Consider the following 12,600-nt stretch of genomic DNA (forward strand, 5'->3'; position numbering starts at 1 on the left):
ATTCAGCAAACAAGGAAGCTATAAATGGTTAGATATTCTACCTAACTTGCTCAAAGCATACAATTCGAGAAAACATCGGACAACAGGAATCGAGTCTGAAAATGCTACACAGGCAAATGAGCAAGAAATCAAGAGACGCTTTCCAAATGAAATATCGCTAGTGAAAAAACTGAATTTCAAAGTAGGAGATAAAGTACAAATAAGTAGGATAACAAATTTTTTTGAAATAGGTTACACGCCAAACTGGTCTACGGAAATTTTCACAAAAACGCGAGTTGTAAAAACAGACCCAGTAACTTACCACCCCAAAGATTATTATGATAAACCCGTCTCTGGCGGCTTTTATGAAACGAAAATTTATAAAACTATGTCTCTGGAAATTTATTTAGTAGAAAAAGTTTTAAAGAAAAGTGGTAAACGCGTATATGTTAAATGGTTAGGATTTAGTGACAAACATAATAGTTGGATATATAAAAATTAGATTGTATGAATTGTCTAGGATATAAATTAATAAGAAAAACAGTAACTGTGTTAAATGCTGTATTTATTCATGTTTATTATGTACAAGTTTGAATAAATAAATAGTTTTAAAAATAATCAATCTTTGTATTTCATTATTTTAGAAAGTACTGAACTTAAAAGAAGTTTTACCCAGATATGATATAAATCAACTAAGTTTTTTCGCCGCATTTGAGAGATTATAGAAAAATTCTAGATCTTTCAAAAGTGCTAAAGTGATCTTTTCTGGCAAAAATATTTGAAAGCTGTAATCGATTTCGGCCACAACCTTTGTGTCGAACCTTGTCTTGACCTCCTTGCGTGCAGCCACCATGTACTGATGATCTTTTTCTAAGTCTGTGACTTTCTTCCTAGGCAAGAACTCGCGCTCAGCAATCTTGTTGAATGCAGATAGATCCATTCTGAAAAATATAAAATAAGAATTTATGTTAGTAAAAAATGTCTCAATAGTGAGAATTCAAAGAGAACCGAAAAACAGAACTTTCTTATAAGTTAGATGAGTCTTGCTCGCTTTGCTCTTTGTCAACATCCGTCCAATTATATAGCTCATTTCCCACCAGTCCCACTACAATTTCACCCCGTTCCATTGCCTCTAGTAATATATCCCTTCCCTAGTCTAATCTAAAATTTTCGAATCAGAATAATGCTACTAGTATTTTGGGACGCTGGGACATTCCTGTTTCGTGTCCAAATACTGGTACATTAAACCGCTAAACATTCAATTCATTTTCAGCTACTTCTGTTAATATAAGTCTCCTCTTTTTGCTTTGTACGATTAACTAAATAACTAAATTAATATTATCAATAATATCACTGATTGATAGTCATTAAATATTTATAACGATAAAAAATTATTTTTTATATTAATTTAAGGTACCTATGGCTGCAGATACTCAAGAAGCACGTGCAGTATATAGTGGCTTTTTAAATTGTGGACTTACTACGCAGCTTGGTGATTCTCTTCATGCTAGAGGTTTATCTAAAAACCGTTTAAGTTTGTTTAATGCGGAGTCTTCCGAGCCACTATTTTATAATAGCAGACCAAATCACAATACAAGATACAGGTAGTTATATTTTATGATTTTGTCTTTTACATAGATTACAATTATTAATAGTAAATACTATGGGGGTACCCCCCTGCTCGCTTCGCTCGCCAACCCCCTAATTTCAATTTTCGGTTTTAATTGTATAATTTTATAATTTCGAAATCTTCTCGTTACGATTTTGCAATAGAAATAAAAACTATCATTTTAATAAGAGGATCGATGGTGAAATTGTAAATGTTGATAATTCTATGGTAGTAGCCTATAATCCGACTCTTTTAAAAAAATGCCATTGTCACATAAATACAGAATATTGTGCTTCAATTATGAGTATCAAATACTTATACAAATATTTACACAAAGGTCATGATAGAGCTTTAATTAGAATACAAAAAAAAAGATACAAACTCTTTAGTACATAATGAAATTACAAATCCTGCAGAAAAAGAAATTTAAACCCTTTGTTATATGATGAAATTACAAATCCTGCAGAAAAAGAAATTTAAACCCTTTGTTATATGATGAAATTACAAATCATGTAGACTGTAGATACTTAAGCCCTATGAAAGCCGCATGGAGAATACATGAATTACTTATAACTGGAAATTCACAGACTGCAGTACTCTTAGCTCTTCACATGCCAGGCCAACAACCAATAAAATTTGATGAAAACAATATAGATTTAAGTGCATTAAACTGTGAAACGACACTTACAGCGTGGTTCAAACTGAAAAAAATAGATGATTATGACAGAAAATTTGTATACGCTAATATACCACAGCGCTATATTTTTACTAAAAAAAAATAGATTAGACTTAAAAATAATAGCAATACTTTAGGTGGATTAATTTGCGTTGTTACCAAAGAAAAGGAATTATTTCATATGAAATTAATTTTTCACCGAGTAATGGGAGCTACTTCTTTTGATGACTTAAAAACTTTTAAGGGTAAGTTTTATCCAACTTTTATTGATACTGCAATAGTTATGGGATTGGTAGAAAATGACAAAGAAATTTTCAATATATTTGACGTAGCATGTCATATTATGTTACCAGTACAATTACATAAATTTTTTGCTTGGTTTCTAATTACTAATTAAATTATCACTGGCAAAACAAATTTGGGAAAAATATACTGTTCATTTTTGCGAAGACTTTAATGATAATGCTGAAAATAAAGCATTAACATTTATAAACAATATTTTGATTTCTGAAAATTATAGTAATTGTAGTAGTATTTTGGTTTGCCAGAACCTTAACTTGACCAAAATTTTTCCCAGACTGAACATTAATCAAACATTACCAAATACATAAAAGTTTTCAATTCTTTGCACGAAAAATTAAACAAAGATGAAATTTACATTTTTAATTATATAACAAAATCATGCAGGGATACAATGATACTCATTGATGGTCATAGAGGGGCAGGAAAAATATTTTTGTACAATACTTTAATTTATTATTTTTTAAGCAAAAAAAAAAAATAAATAAGAGAATGCGATGTCATTATTTGGGATGAAGCATCCATGATCCCCAAAAATGCTTTAGAAATCGTTGACAATACTTTACGGGACATTTGCAACTTGAGTAGCATACCTTTTGCTGGAAAATTAATTATTTAAGGAGGAGACTATCGACAAACACTTACTGTAATCAAGTATGGTACTAAATACAAAATTATTAATGAAACAATTTAATCCTCTTTTCTATGGGAGAACTTCAAGGTGTTAAAATTAAAGATAAATATGAGATCGGAAAATATTAATTTTTCATCTTAAATATTGGTGATGGACATATTGACAGTTCTAAGATTCCAGATAAATGGAAAACTAATAACATATGCAATAAAATTTACGTTTCAGTTATATCTGTAAATGATGATCTTTCAAACAGAGTCATTTTATCGCCCCATAATGAAGATATTTACAAAATAAATAAAAAAATATTGAAAAAAATTAATAGCAAGGAAGTTATATATTATAGTATGGATTACGCTAGACATAAAGGTGTTGATGAAACTCATAGTAATGCTGAATTAAAATATCCAATAGAATATTTAAATTCTCTGAAATTCCCAGGTTTCCCAGTACATAAATTGACTTTAAAAAAAAGTACAATAGTCATGCTCATTCGAAATATAAGTATAAATGACGGTCTTTGCAATGGTACCAGATTGAAAATAATTAAACTGTTCAAACATAATATCAAAGCTGAGATTATTACAGGTGATAAAAAGGGAACTACTGCTTTTATTCCAAGAATTATTTTAGACACCGGTAAATATACATCTTTGCCTTTCGTAATATTCCATCGTCGATTGCCTCTAATTTTGGCTTTTGCCATGACTATAACTAATTCGCAAGGTCAAGTTTTGACACAGTTGGTATTTATATTCATAAGCCACTTTTTCTCACGGTCAGTTGTATGTTGCCCTTTTTAGATGTTAAAATGAAAATCAATTGTTTATTCAAAATGAAACGGATGATACCCAACTTATAAAGAATATTGTTTGGGCAGAAGCATTTAAATAAGTGCAAATGTCTGTTTTCCGATGATAATATCCACTTTAGTAATTGTCATTTCATAGATTTTCTTTTAGTATACATAACATCTTTATAGATTTGAACACAATGTTATGGGTATCAAAAATGTAAGTATGAAAAAATACATGAAAACTTGTTCAAACTTATAAGTGTAAACGTTTTTAGATATATTATTTTTATGCATATTGTGGATATTGCCTTACTTTTTATTCGAGATTGCTAAACAAAATTTAACAGACTAACTATTTGTTTTAGATCATATCCCTGCGACGTTGCAAACGTCGCAGCCGCGTCGATACGAGGAATCTCGTTCGATGCGGCCAAGCTCTGAGTGCGCGGAAGAAACAAGCGAGTTGGATTGTTGTTGTCGGTGCCAGCCTGACCTCGAGTTCGAGGAACGGGCCGGCTAACCGTCCACGTTAGCGCGAGAGTGAGCATCGTTGGCGCGAGAGTGAGCCTCGACGGCGCGCGCGCTGATTGGTCCTCCGCATGTCGCGAGCCAATCAGTGGGCGCCGATGTGCGACTCGCTATCCGCGCGGACTGCCAGCCAATCAGGCGCGAGGAAGATGAGCGGGCCCGACGAGCGCGAGTGGAGAGTGAGCGCGAGAACGAGCGGGAACTCGGGGAGTTCTCTCACAACTGTCGACGGAGTACGTCGACGTGCGAGAGAGATACGTGGCCTCCTCTGTTGCGAGGAGAATCGGGAGAGTCTCCCGAGGTTGTGCGAGTGTGTGAGAGTGTGAGAGAGTCATAGGTGCAGCGCGTTGGCACGAGCAAGTGCCTACATCCGGACGAGCCAGCAACCATCCGCACGAGAGGAAGGAAGCTAGCCAGTCCGCCATCATTGTCCGGAGGACCAGAGCAACCAGCAGCCTTGGCGTGGGAGAGCCGAGGAAGCTAGCCGTCACCAGGTCCACGAGAGTCAGGGAGGCGCCGGCGGGAGCACCGACGGACGTCCACCAGGGAGAGAGCGAGTAAGAAAGTATTAGAGAGAGAGAGAGAGAGAAAGAGATAGAGAGAGAGAGAGAGAGAGAGAGAGAGAGAGAAAGAGAGAGAGAGAGAGAGAGAGAGAGAGAGAGAGAGAGATCCGAGAGTGAGACGAGTGTGGTGCGGGCACACTAGAGAGAGAGAGAGAGAACTCGAGAGACCAGGGTGTTGGTGTACCGTGCGGGTGCACACCAAGACGTCTTCTGGGCGAGGCGTCTGGCCAGTGCACTCGAGAGAGAGAGAGAGTCAGCCGTCAGCGGACTGGACCTGGGCCTGTGGCCAGCCGTCTGCTGCACGAGCGTGGCTCGTGTTTAAGCGTCCCAGTGTAAGCCCTGCGTGGCTAAACTGTGCGCGGGAGGCACTACAGCCACCGTATTGTAGGGAAGGGCTGGGCGAAATACATGTGCAATAAAACTTAACCATTGTGTGTGATCATTTTCCCCTCTCCCTAGCGTTCTCCCAAACGTGATGATCGCGGTCAAATCCTACGTTTAAAAAAATCCTAGTGCATGCGAGGCTCTAGGTGTTGCGCACCTGTGTTGGGAGGCACAGCGTCGCAATTGGCATCCCTTGTGGGGATTCGCGATCATCGAAAGGGAGAGGTGAAGTCTTTTCGCGAGTGTTAGTGTAAAGTGCGCGGAGTGTGAGCGACGGAAAGATGCGCAGCGGGCCACGAGGCAAGCTACTGACGTATTTTCGTGTGGAGAAAGACGGCGAAGAGAGCTCAGCGATCAGTCGTCAGCTGTTGAAGTCGCACCATATTGTGCGATGAATCAGCTGACGAAACGGCCGTTCGTAGTGGGACTCGGAGTAGAGCCCAACGCTAAACGTGATAGCGTGGGAGGCTCTACCGTGTCCCCACGAGATGTGCTGCGACGCGTGCGCTCTAGCGACAGCGAGTCAGCCAACGGCGACGACTGGCACACAGTACGTCATAAGCGTCGTCGGCGGGGCTCGCGAGTAAAGCTTTTCGACGAAAGTCGGAAGCAAGGAGACTCCTCGGTCTCGTTGTCGAGTGACAATGAGAGCCAAGAGAGATCTTCAAGTTTGTGCTCGAGTGAGAGAGACAGTGTGTGTACTGTGATCGCGAGGTGCGAACGGACAGGTTACTTGCGGTTGTCCGAAAGGATGATAGCAAGGACCGCGGCCTGCGCAACCTCCAGCACAGTCAGTGACGTGGCTGAGGGAGATGTGTTGCGAGGAGGCTCGGGCTCAAGCATAGACGTCAGCGTAAACAGCGGCTATGCGAGCCGAGTGAGTGTCGATTGCAGCGAGAGAGACGCTCGTGTGAGAGAGTTGGAAGAATGCGGACTCACTCTTGAGGATGCGAGAGCTCGAGTCTTTGAGGAGGAGCTTTCTGTAGCTTGGCGAGAAGCTTACGAGGAAGCCCTCCTGGAAGCTCGAGCGAAGCTGCGGGACGAGTTAGCCACGCTAGAGCATGAGCGGCGGCTGCAACGAGTCCGTGAGGAGGCGAGGGAGGCGGCGCGAGAGCAGGTACGGGTTGAGGCAATAGAACAGATGCGTAAAATGGAGGAAGAGCGAATAGGGCGAAAGCCATGTTTGCGAGCCCCAGTCAAAACGACTGATTCAGTTCGCCCAGCTACTCTAGACCAGCTGAGAGGCAGACCGTCTGTGTTCACGAGTGATATTGGTGACGCGGACAAAGAGTTGCTAGAGCCAGAGCGCGAAACGGTGCGACGCCGCGTCTCTTGGGGCAACTCTGGAGGTCGGCCGAGTATGCAACGGAGCTGTGTGAGCTCGGGTGAGGAGTCGGAGGAGGAGAGTGGACAAGGAGAGAAGAGTGCGGAAGAGGAGTCGGAGGAGGAGAGTGAGAGGAGAGAGAAAAGTGCGTCGAGAAAGAGACGGAGACAGAGAGGTTTGCTGAGCAGTGACAGCGAGCTCGAAGTTAACTCGAGCTGCGAGTTTAACTCAGCGAACCTGACGTCATCCGAACGCCGGAAAAGATCAGCCGACTCGCTCAGGGCTTTGGAGTTCCTGAAGCATTGGGAGCTCCAGTTCTCGGGCGAGAGTGATCACGAGGAGGCGGAGGAGTTCTTTGATCGACTGTGTGAGTGCAGAGTAGCGTTAGCGGTGCCAGACCGCGAGCTGCTAGCGGTGTTGCCGTGCATTTTCAAGTTGCAGGCAAGCCGCTGGTATCGGGCGAAGAGAAAGAGCTTGCGAACATGGGAAATGTTCTGCCGGGCCTTTCGTCGCCGATACATGGTTCCGTATTGTCGGGAGGATTTGGAGGAAGATCTGCGCAAGCGAACGCAGCACAGAGAAGAGAAGATCGCGGCGTATATCGCGACTCTTCAGTATCTGGCTTCGCGCTTTCGCCGACCTCCATCCGAACGTGATTTGCTTCGTATCGCATATCAGAACCTCCTTCCGGAATACCGGAGAGCTATTGGCGAAAAATGCGTCAACAGCTGGGAAGAGTTGGAGAGGTACGGCCGACGCTGGGAGCGGCTAAAAGAGTTAGATAGCCATTACGCACCTCCGCTGCCAGCGGAGAAGATGCGCGTTCCCGGTGCGGCGTACAAGGAGGAAGGAGAGACCCAGAGAGCCGCTGCAGTCGAGAGGACAGAGCATGCAGGCCCTGGTGACGAGTTGCCTTCTATCGAGGTTGAGGAGAGGACGAGTGAGAGAAAGAGAGCTTCAACGAGGAGAAAGAGAGCTACCGTATGGCGCGGCCTGGTGCGTCCGACCGCTAATGCCGTGGCTCGAGGGGAGAGGCGAGGAGATGGTACGTGCTTCACCTGCTGTAAAGTGGGGCACCGGGCATTGAATTGCCCGGAGATGATCTGCTGGGCATGCCAACAAAAAGGACATTCACGAAGGGAATGTCCTGCGCGTAGGCAATTGCCACAGACATCATGACAACTTTGCAGACGAGTGAGCCACTCAGGTCTGTGTCTAGATTGCCGGAGAAAAATGGCAATGCTAGAAAGACGGAGAGCTGAGGAAGGAAATGAGAAGAGAGAGAAGTCAGCGGAGGTGGAGAGAAAAGGATGTGAGAGAGTAGTGCTAGAGAGATGTGCAGGGGAGAGAAGAGTGTTGGCCTGGGACCTAGTGAAAGGGTTAAGGCCAACTTCTTCGAGAGAGGAGTCAGCGAGAATGGAGAAGAGAGGAAGTGAGAGAGTGGAGCTGGAGAGATGCTGCGAAAAGAGGAAAGTTTGGACCCAGGACCCAGTAAAAGGTTTAAGGCCAACTTCTCCGAGAGAGGAAGCATTGTTAAGGGGAGGGGATTGCGACGTTGCAAACGTCGCAGCCGCGTCGATACGAGGAATCTCGTTCGATGCGGCCAAGCTCTGAGTGCGCGGAAGAAACAAGCGAGTTGGATTGTTGTTGTCGGTGCCAGCCTGACCTCGAGTTCGAGGAACGGGCCGGCTAACCGTCCACGTTAGCGCGAGAGTGAGCATCGTTGGCGCGAGAGTGAGCCTCGACGGCGCGCGCGCTGATTGGTCCTCCGCATGTCGCGAGCCAATCAGTGGGCGCCGATGTGCGACTCGCTATCCGCGCGGACTGCCAGCCAATCAGGCGCGAGGAAGATGAGCGGGCCCGACGAGCGCGAGTGGAGAGTGAGCGCGAGAACGAGCGGGAACTCGGGGAGTTCTCTCACAACTGTCGACGGAGTACGTCGACGTGCGAGAGAGATACGTGGCCTCCTCTGTTGCGAGGAGAATCGGGAGAGTCTCCCGAGGTTGTGCGAGTGTGTGAGAGTGTGAGAGAGTCATAGGTGCAGCGCGTTGGCACGAGCAAGTGCCTACATCCGGACGAGCCAGCAACCATCCGCACGAGAGGAAGGAAGCTAGCCAGTCCGCCATCATTGTCCGGAGGACCAGAGCAACCAGCAGCCTTGGCGTGGGAGAGCCGAGGAAGCTAGCCGTCACCAGGTCCACGAGAGTCAGGGAGGCGCCGGCGGGAGCACCGACGGACGTCCACCAGGGAGAGAGCGAGTAAGAAAGTATTAGAGAGAGAGAGAGAGAGAAAGAGATAGAGAGAGAGAGAGAGAGAGAAAGAGAGAGAGAGAGAGAGAGAGAGAGAGATCCGAGAGTGAGACGAGTGTGGTGCGGGCACACTAGAGAGAGAGAGAGAGAACTCGAGAGACCAGGGTGTTGGTGTACAGTGCGGGCGCACACCAAGACGTCTTCTGCACGAGGCGTCTGGCCAGCGCACTCGAGAGAGAGAGAGAGAGAGAGAGAGAGAGAGTCAGCCGTCAGCGGACTGGACCTGGGCCTGTGGCCAGCCGTCTGCTGCACGAGCGTGGCTCGTGTTTAAGCGTCCCAGTGTAAGCCCTGCGTGGCTAAACTGTGCGCGGGAGGCACTACAGCCACCGTATTGTAGGGAAGGGCTGGGCGAAATACATGTGCAATAAAACTTAACCATTGTGTGTGATCATTTTCCCCTCTCCCTAGCGTTCTCCCAAACGTGATGATCGCGGTCAAATCCTACGTTTAAAAAAATCCTAGTGCATGCGAGGCTCTAGGTGTTGCGCACCTGTGTTGGGAGGCACAGCGTCGCATCCCAATCAGAAGGTTTTATTCATTCAACAAAAAATGAAATTGGATCCTCTTCAAAATCAAGAAGACTCACATAGGATTTGTATACAATGTACAATACATTTGTACAATTTGTGATTCGAGATTTAATTTCAAGAAAAATTATTTAAGGCACATAAGGGAGCATGCAGCCATTAAAACCTTTCTTTATCATAAATGCAGAATATTATTCAAAAGGCATAATCACCTTATTCGTCACTTACTTTTACATGAAAAAAATATACAAATATGTACTTATTGTAACAAAAGATTTTATAGAGCTTGTAACGAGGAACAACGGCCCTCGCCACGCAGGTAATCGAGGCAGGATAAAGAGTGACGAAATAGGGCGGCGTTGGCTCAAACGGTAGCACGCGCGCCTAGAGATCTCGGGAGCGCCGGATCGATTCTCGGTGCCGGCGTCTCCTTTTGTGATTTTCTTCTCTCACGTCAAAAGTCTCATCCCGTTACAAGTTGACAATTTAAGAAGACATATGAAATTACATAAGTAAAATTGTGCTGTAATCATGTTATTACTATATTTATATTGATGCATTTAATTTTTTTAGAACAATTATAAAGTAGAATTCTCATATAGGTCCATAGAAAACCAATATATATGAAACATAATCAAAAAATGTACATACATGTTTTCATATTGGACAAATATGAGAAAAGTTTTTTTTTTTTTTTTTTTTTTGAAAAAAAGTATATTTTAAATGCAAGCATAAGTTTTATAATGCAAATTGTAACTTGGGATCCCACTTTTTTTGTTAATAAACGTTAATAACAAAAATTAAATAAATTTTCATTTAAAGCGTATACTGTCGGCTTCTAGATGAGAATTAGCGCGATTGCAGCTCAGACGCGGATCCGCACAATAGCATAAAATACACGTGCTTTTGTTACGGGCCGTTGGTTTTTTTTTCACAGTGCACGACCACTCGTAATTGTCCTCGACGTCCTATGTATGTACATATATTATGTACTTACTTTGCTGTCTTTACAACAACAACAATGGAATATTACGCACAGCCTCAAACGTAACGCATGCACTATACGAAAATCTTAAATAGGCACCGCTCTTCAGTTTAGGACGTATATTCCGCTTAAATCAGAAAAACGCTTACTTAAAAGCTGAACGCAGCTGTTCAGCCACGGGCGGCGGTTCTGGCGCTCTAAACTCTTTTTAGTGCACATATTATATCAATCGCTTAAACAATTTTTGCATACGTTTTGATAACAAATATTAACAATTATTATTTTTGCTTCCTCCTAGAGGAAGCTTTGTAATAGTAAAATTTTAAGTTTCGTCAAAACTTTGTAGAAACGCTTTTGGAGGTGTTTACAGTTCGAATCATGCGTTTTCAGAAAATGTCCGTGCGGATGGATGTGTGTGTGTATGTACGTATATTGTTATGATTCTGGAACCACGTAACCGATCGTAATAAAATTTGACATGCATATATGTTTTCTAATTCTGAATACGGGAAACATTTTTTTATGATTCTGACCATTTTATGGCCATATTATAGCCATTTTTCGATTTTTGAAAAAATATTTTTGTTTTCTTATTATGAAATAATTTATACAATATATTCAACAACAGTTTATCTAAAAGAGCATAAAATTGCCTACTTTTTTTTATTTTCCAGATTGACCGTTCCGTTCAATTTTTATGATAAAAGAAGTGATTTTAAAAAAAATTTAATATTTCCAAAACTAAATTGTCAAACGTTTTGAACAAATTTATGACAATAAAAAAGTTTTCTATGTCGTACGATTACGGGAGTAAACAGGCTTCAATTAATTTAAAATTTTGGGAAAATATCGATCTTGTGATTACTTTGGCTAAGTTCTTTTTGCAGCTTATAAAACCATTTAGTTTAAAGGATATTAGGATTCAAATTCTTTGTCTCTCACCCTGTATACCCTGTACAACTGAAAATTACTATTTTTGTTAAACCTTATAACTCGCTAACTAAAGTTTAAAATGTTTTGTGAAAATTCATGATTTTTTGAGGTTATGAGAACCCTATGGTATTTAAAATATTAACGTTTGAATTTTTTTTATGAAAATTATATTATTTGATATTGTGACCGGTACTCCTTCGGTAAAATAATTAAGGTTGAAAGTATTTTAAAAATCATCAATATACTGTATATTTAAACTATATTTTATCTACTGGAACTATGAATTTTGTTGTAGGAAGCTACGTGCCAATTAATTGGCAGCGGTTTTTATTTATTATTATTTTTTCTTAATGATTGGATTTAATCCAGCCTCTTTTAGGAGTTTTTATCCAAGTTTCACCCTTTCAGGTGATTTGGAAGCGCATTAAAAATAGTAATTGTTTTTATATTGCTATTTATTGTTAATTCTCTTGTTTGTTTAAGGTGTAATAATACTTCTTTCTATTAATACAATCAGATGCTAAGTATTTCTCTTTGAAATCATAATAATGTAGTTTCAGAGATTTGAGAACAAAAAGTTGTCCTATATTTCAAGAATTTTCATGTAATAGAAAATTATTTTTATTTATGATTTTTAGAATTTTGTTTTGGCATTTTTGAACTTGGTCTCGGCTATTCCTATATGCTCCACCCCAAGCAATGATACCATAGCTAATGATGCTATGGAAAAAAGCATAGTATATCATCCTGAGTGTCTCTGAACGCATGAATTTAGAAATTTTTAAAAATTATATACTAGGTATTTTGTTTCTCCGATTATGTTTCATATGGTTGTCCCACTTTTTGTTGCTATCAAAAACTATTTCAGATTTTTTAAATTGTCTGCCCTAGTTATATTTTTATCTAAAATTTTGGCGTTTATTTGGGCTGGTACATTTCCAACACTACTTTCAAAACTCATGTAAACAGTTTTTTCTACGTTTAATGACAACTTGTTTAATGTCAGATACTCCGTTATCACAATTAGAAAATTGTATATGGTAATTTGGGCAT

The 12,600-nt window shown here is 41.5% G+C and overlaps 1 protein-coding gene across 7 annotated transcripts in view; it reads left to right on the forward strand.

Annotated features, from left to right (window-relative positions):
• The window catches only part of LOC107981437 (protein unc-13 homolog A), an 893,220-nt gene that overhangs the window by 246,679 nt on the left and 633,941 nt on the right, over window positions 1–12,600 (forward strand). For all 7 annotated transcript variants that reach the window (XM_031927059.2, XM_031927063.2, XM_032601854.1 and 4 more), the window contains one exon: window positions 1,393–1,583. In XM_031927059.2, the coding sequence (XP_031782919.1) occupies window positions 1,393–1,583 (191 nt within the window). The remainder of the gene's footprint in view (window positions 1–1,392; window positions 1,584–12,600) is intronic.

This window comes from Nasonia vitripennis, assembly GCF_009193385.2.
Source record: "Nasonia vitripennis strain AsymCx chromosome 3 unlocalized genomic scaffold, Nvit_psr_1.1 chr3_random0009, whole genome shotgun sequence".
NCBI lineage: Eukaryota > Metazoa > Arthropoda > Insecta > Hymenoptera > Pteromalidae > Nasonia > Nasonia vitripennis.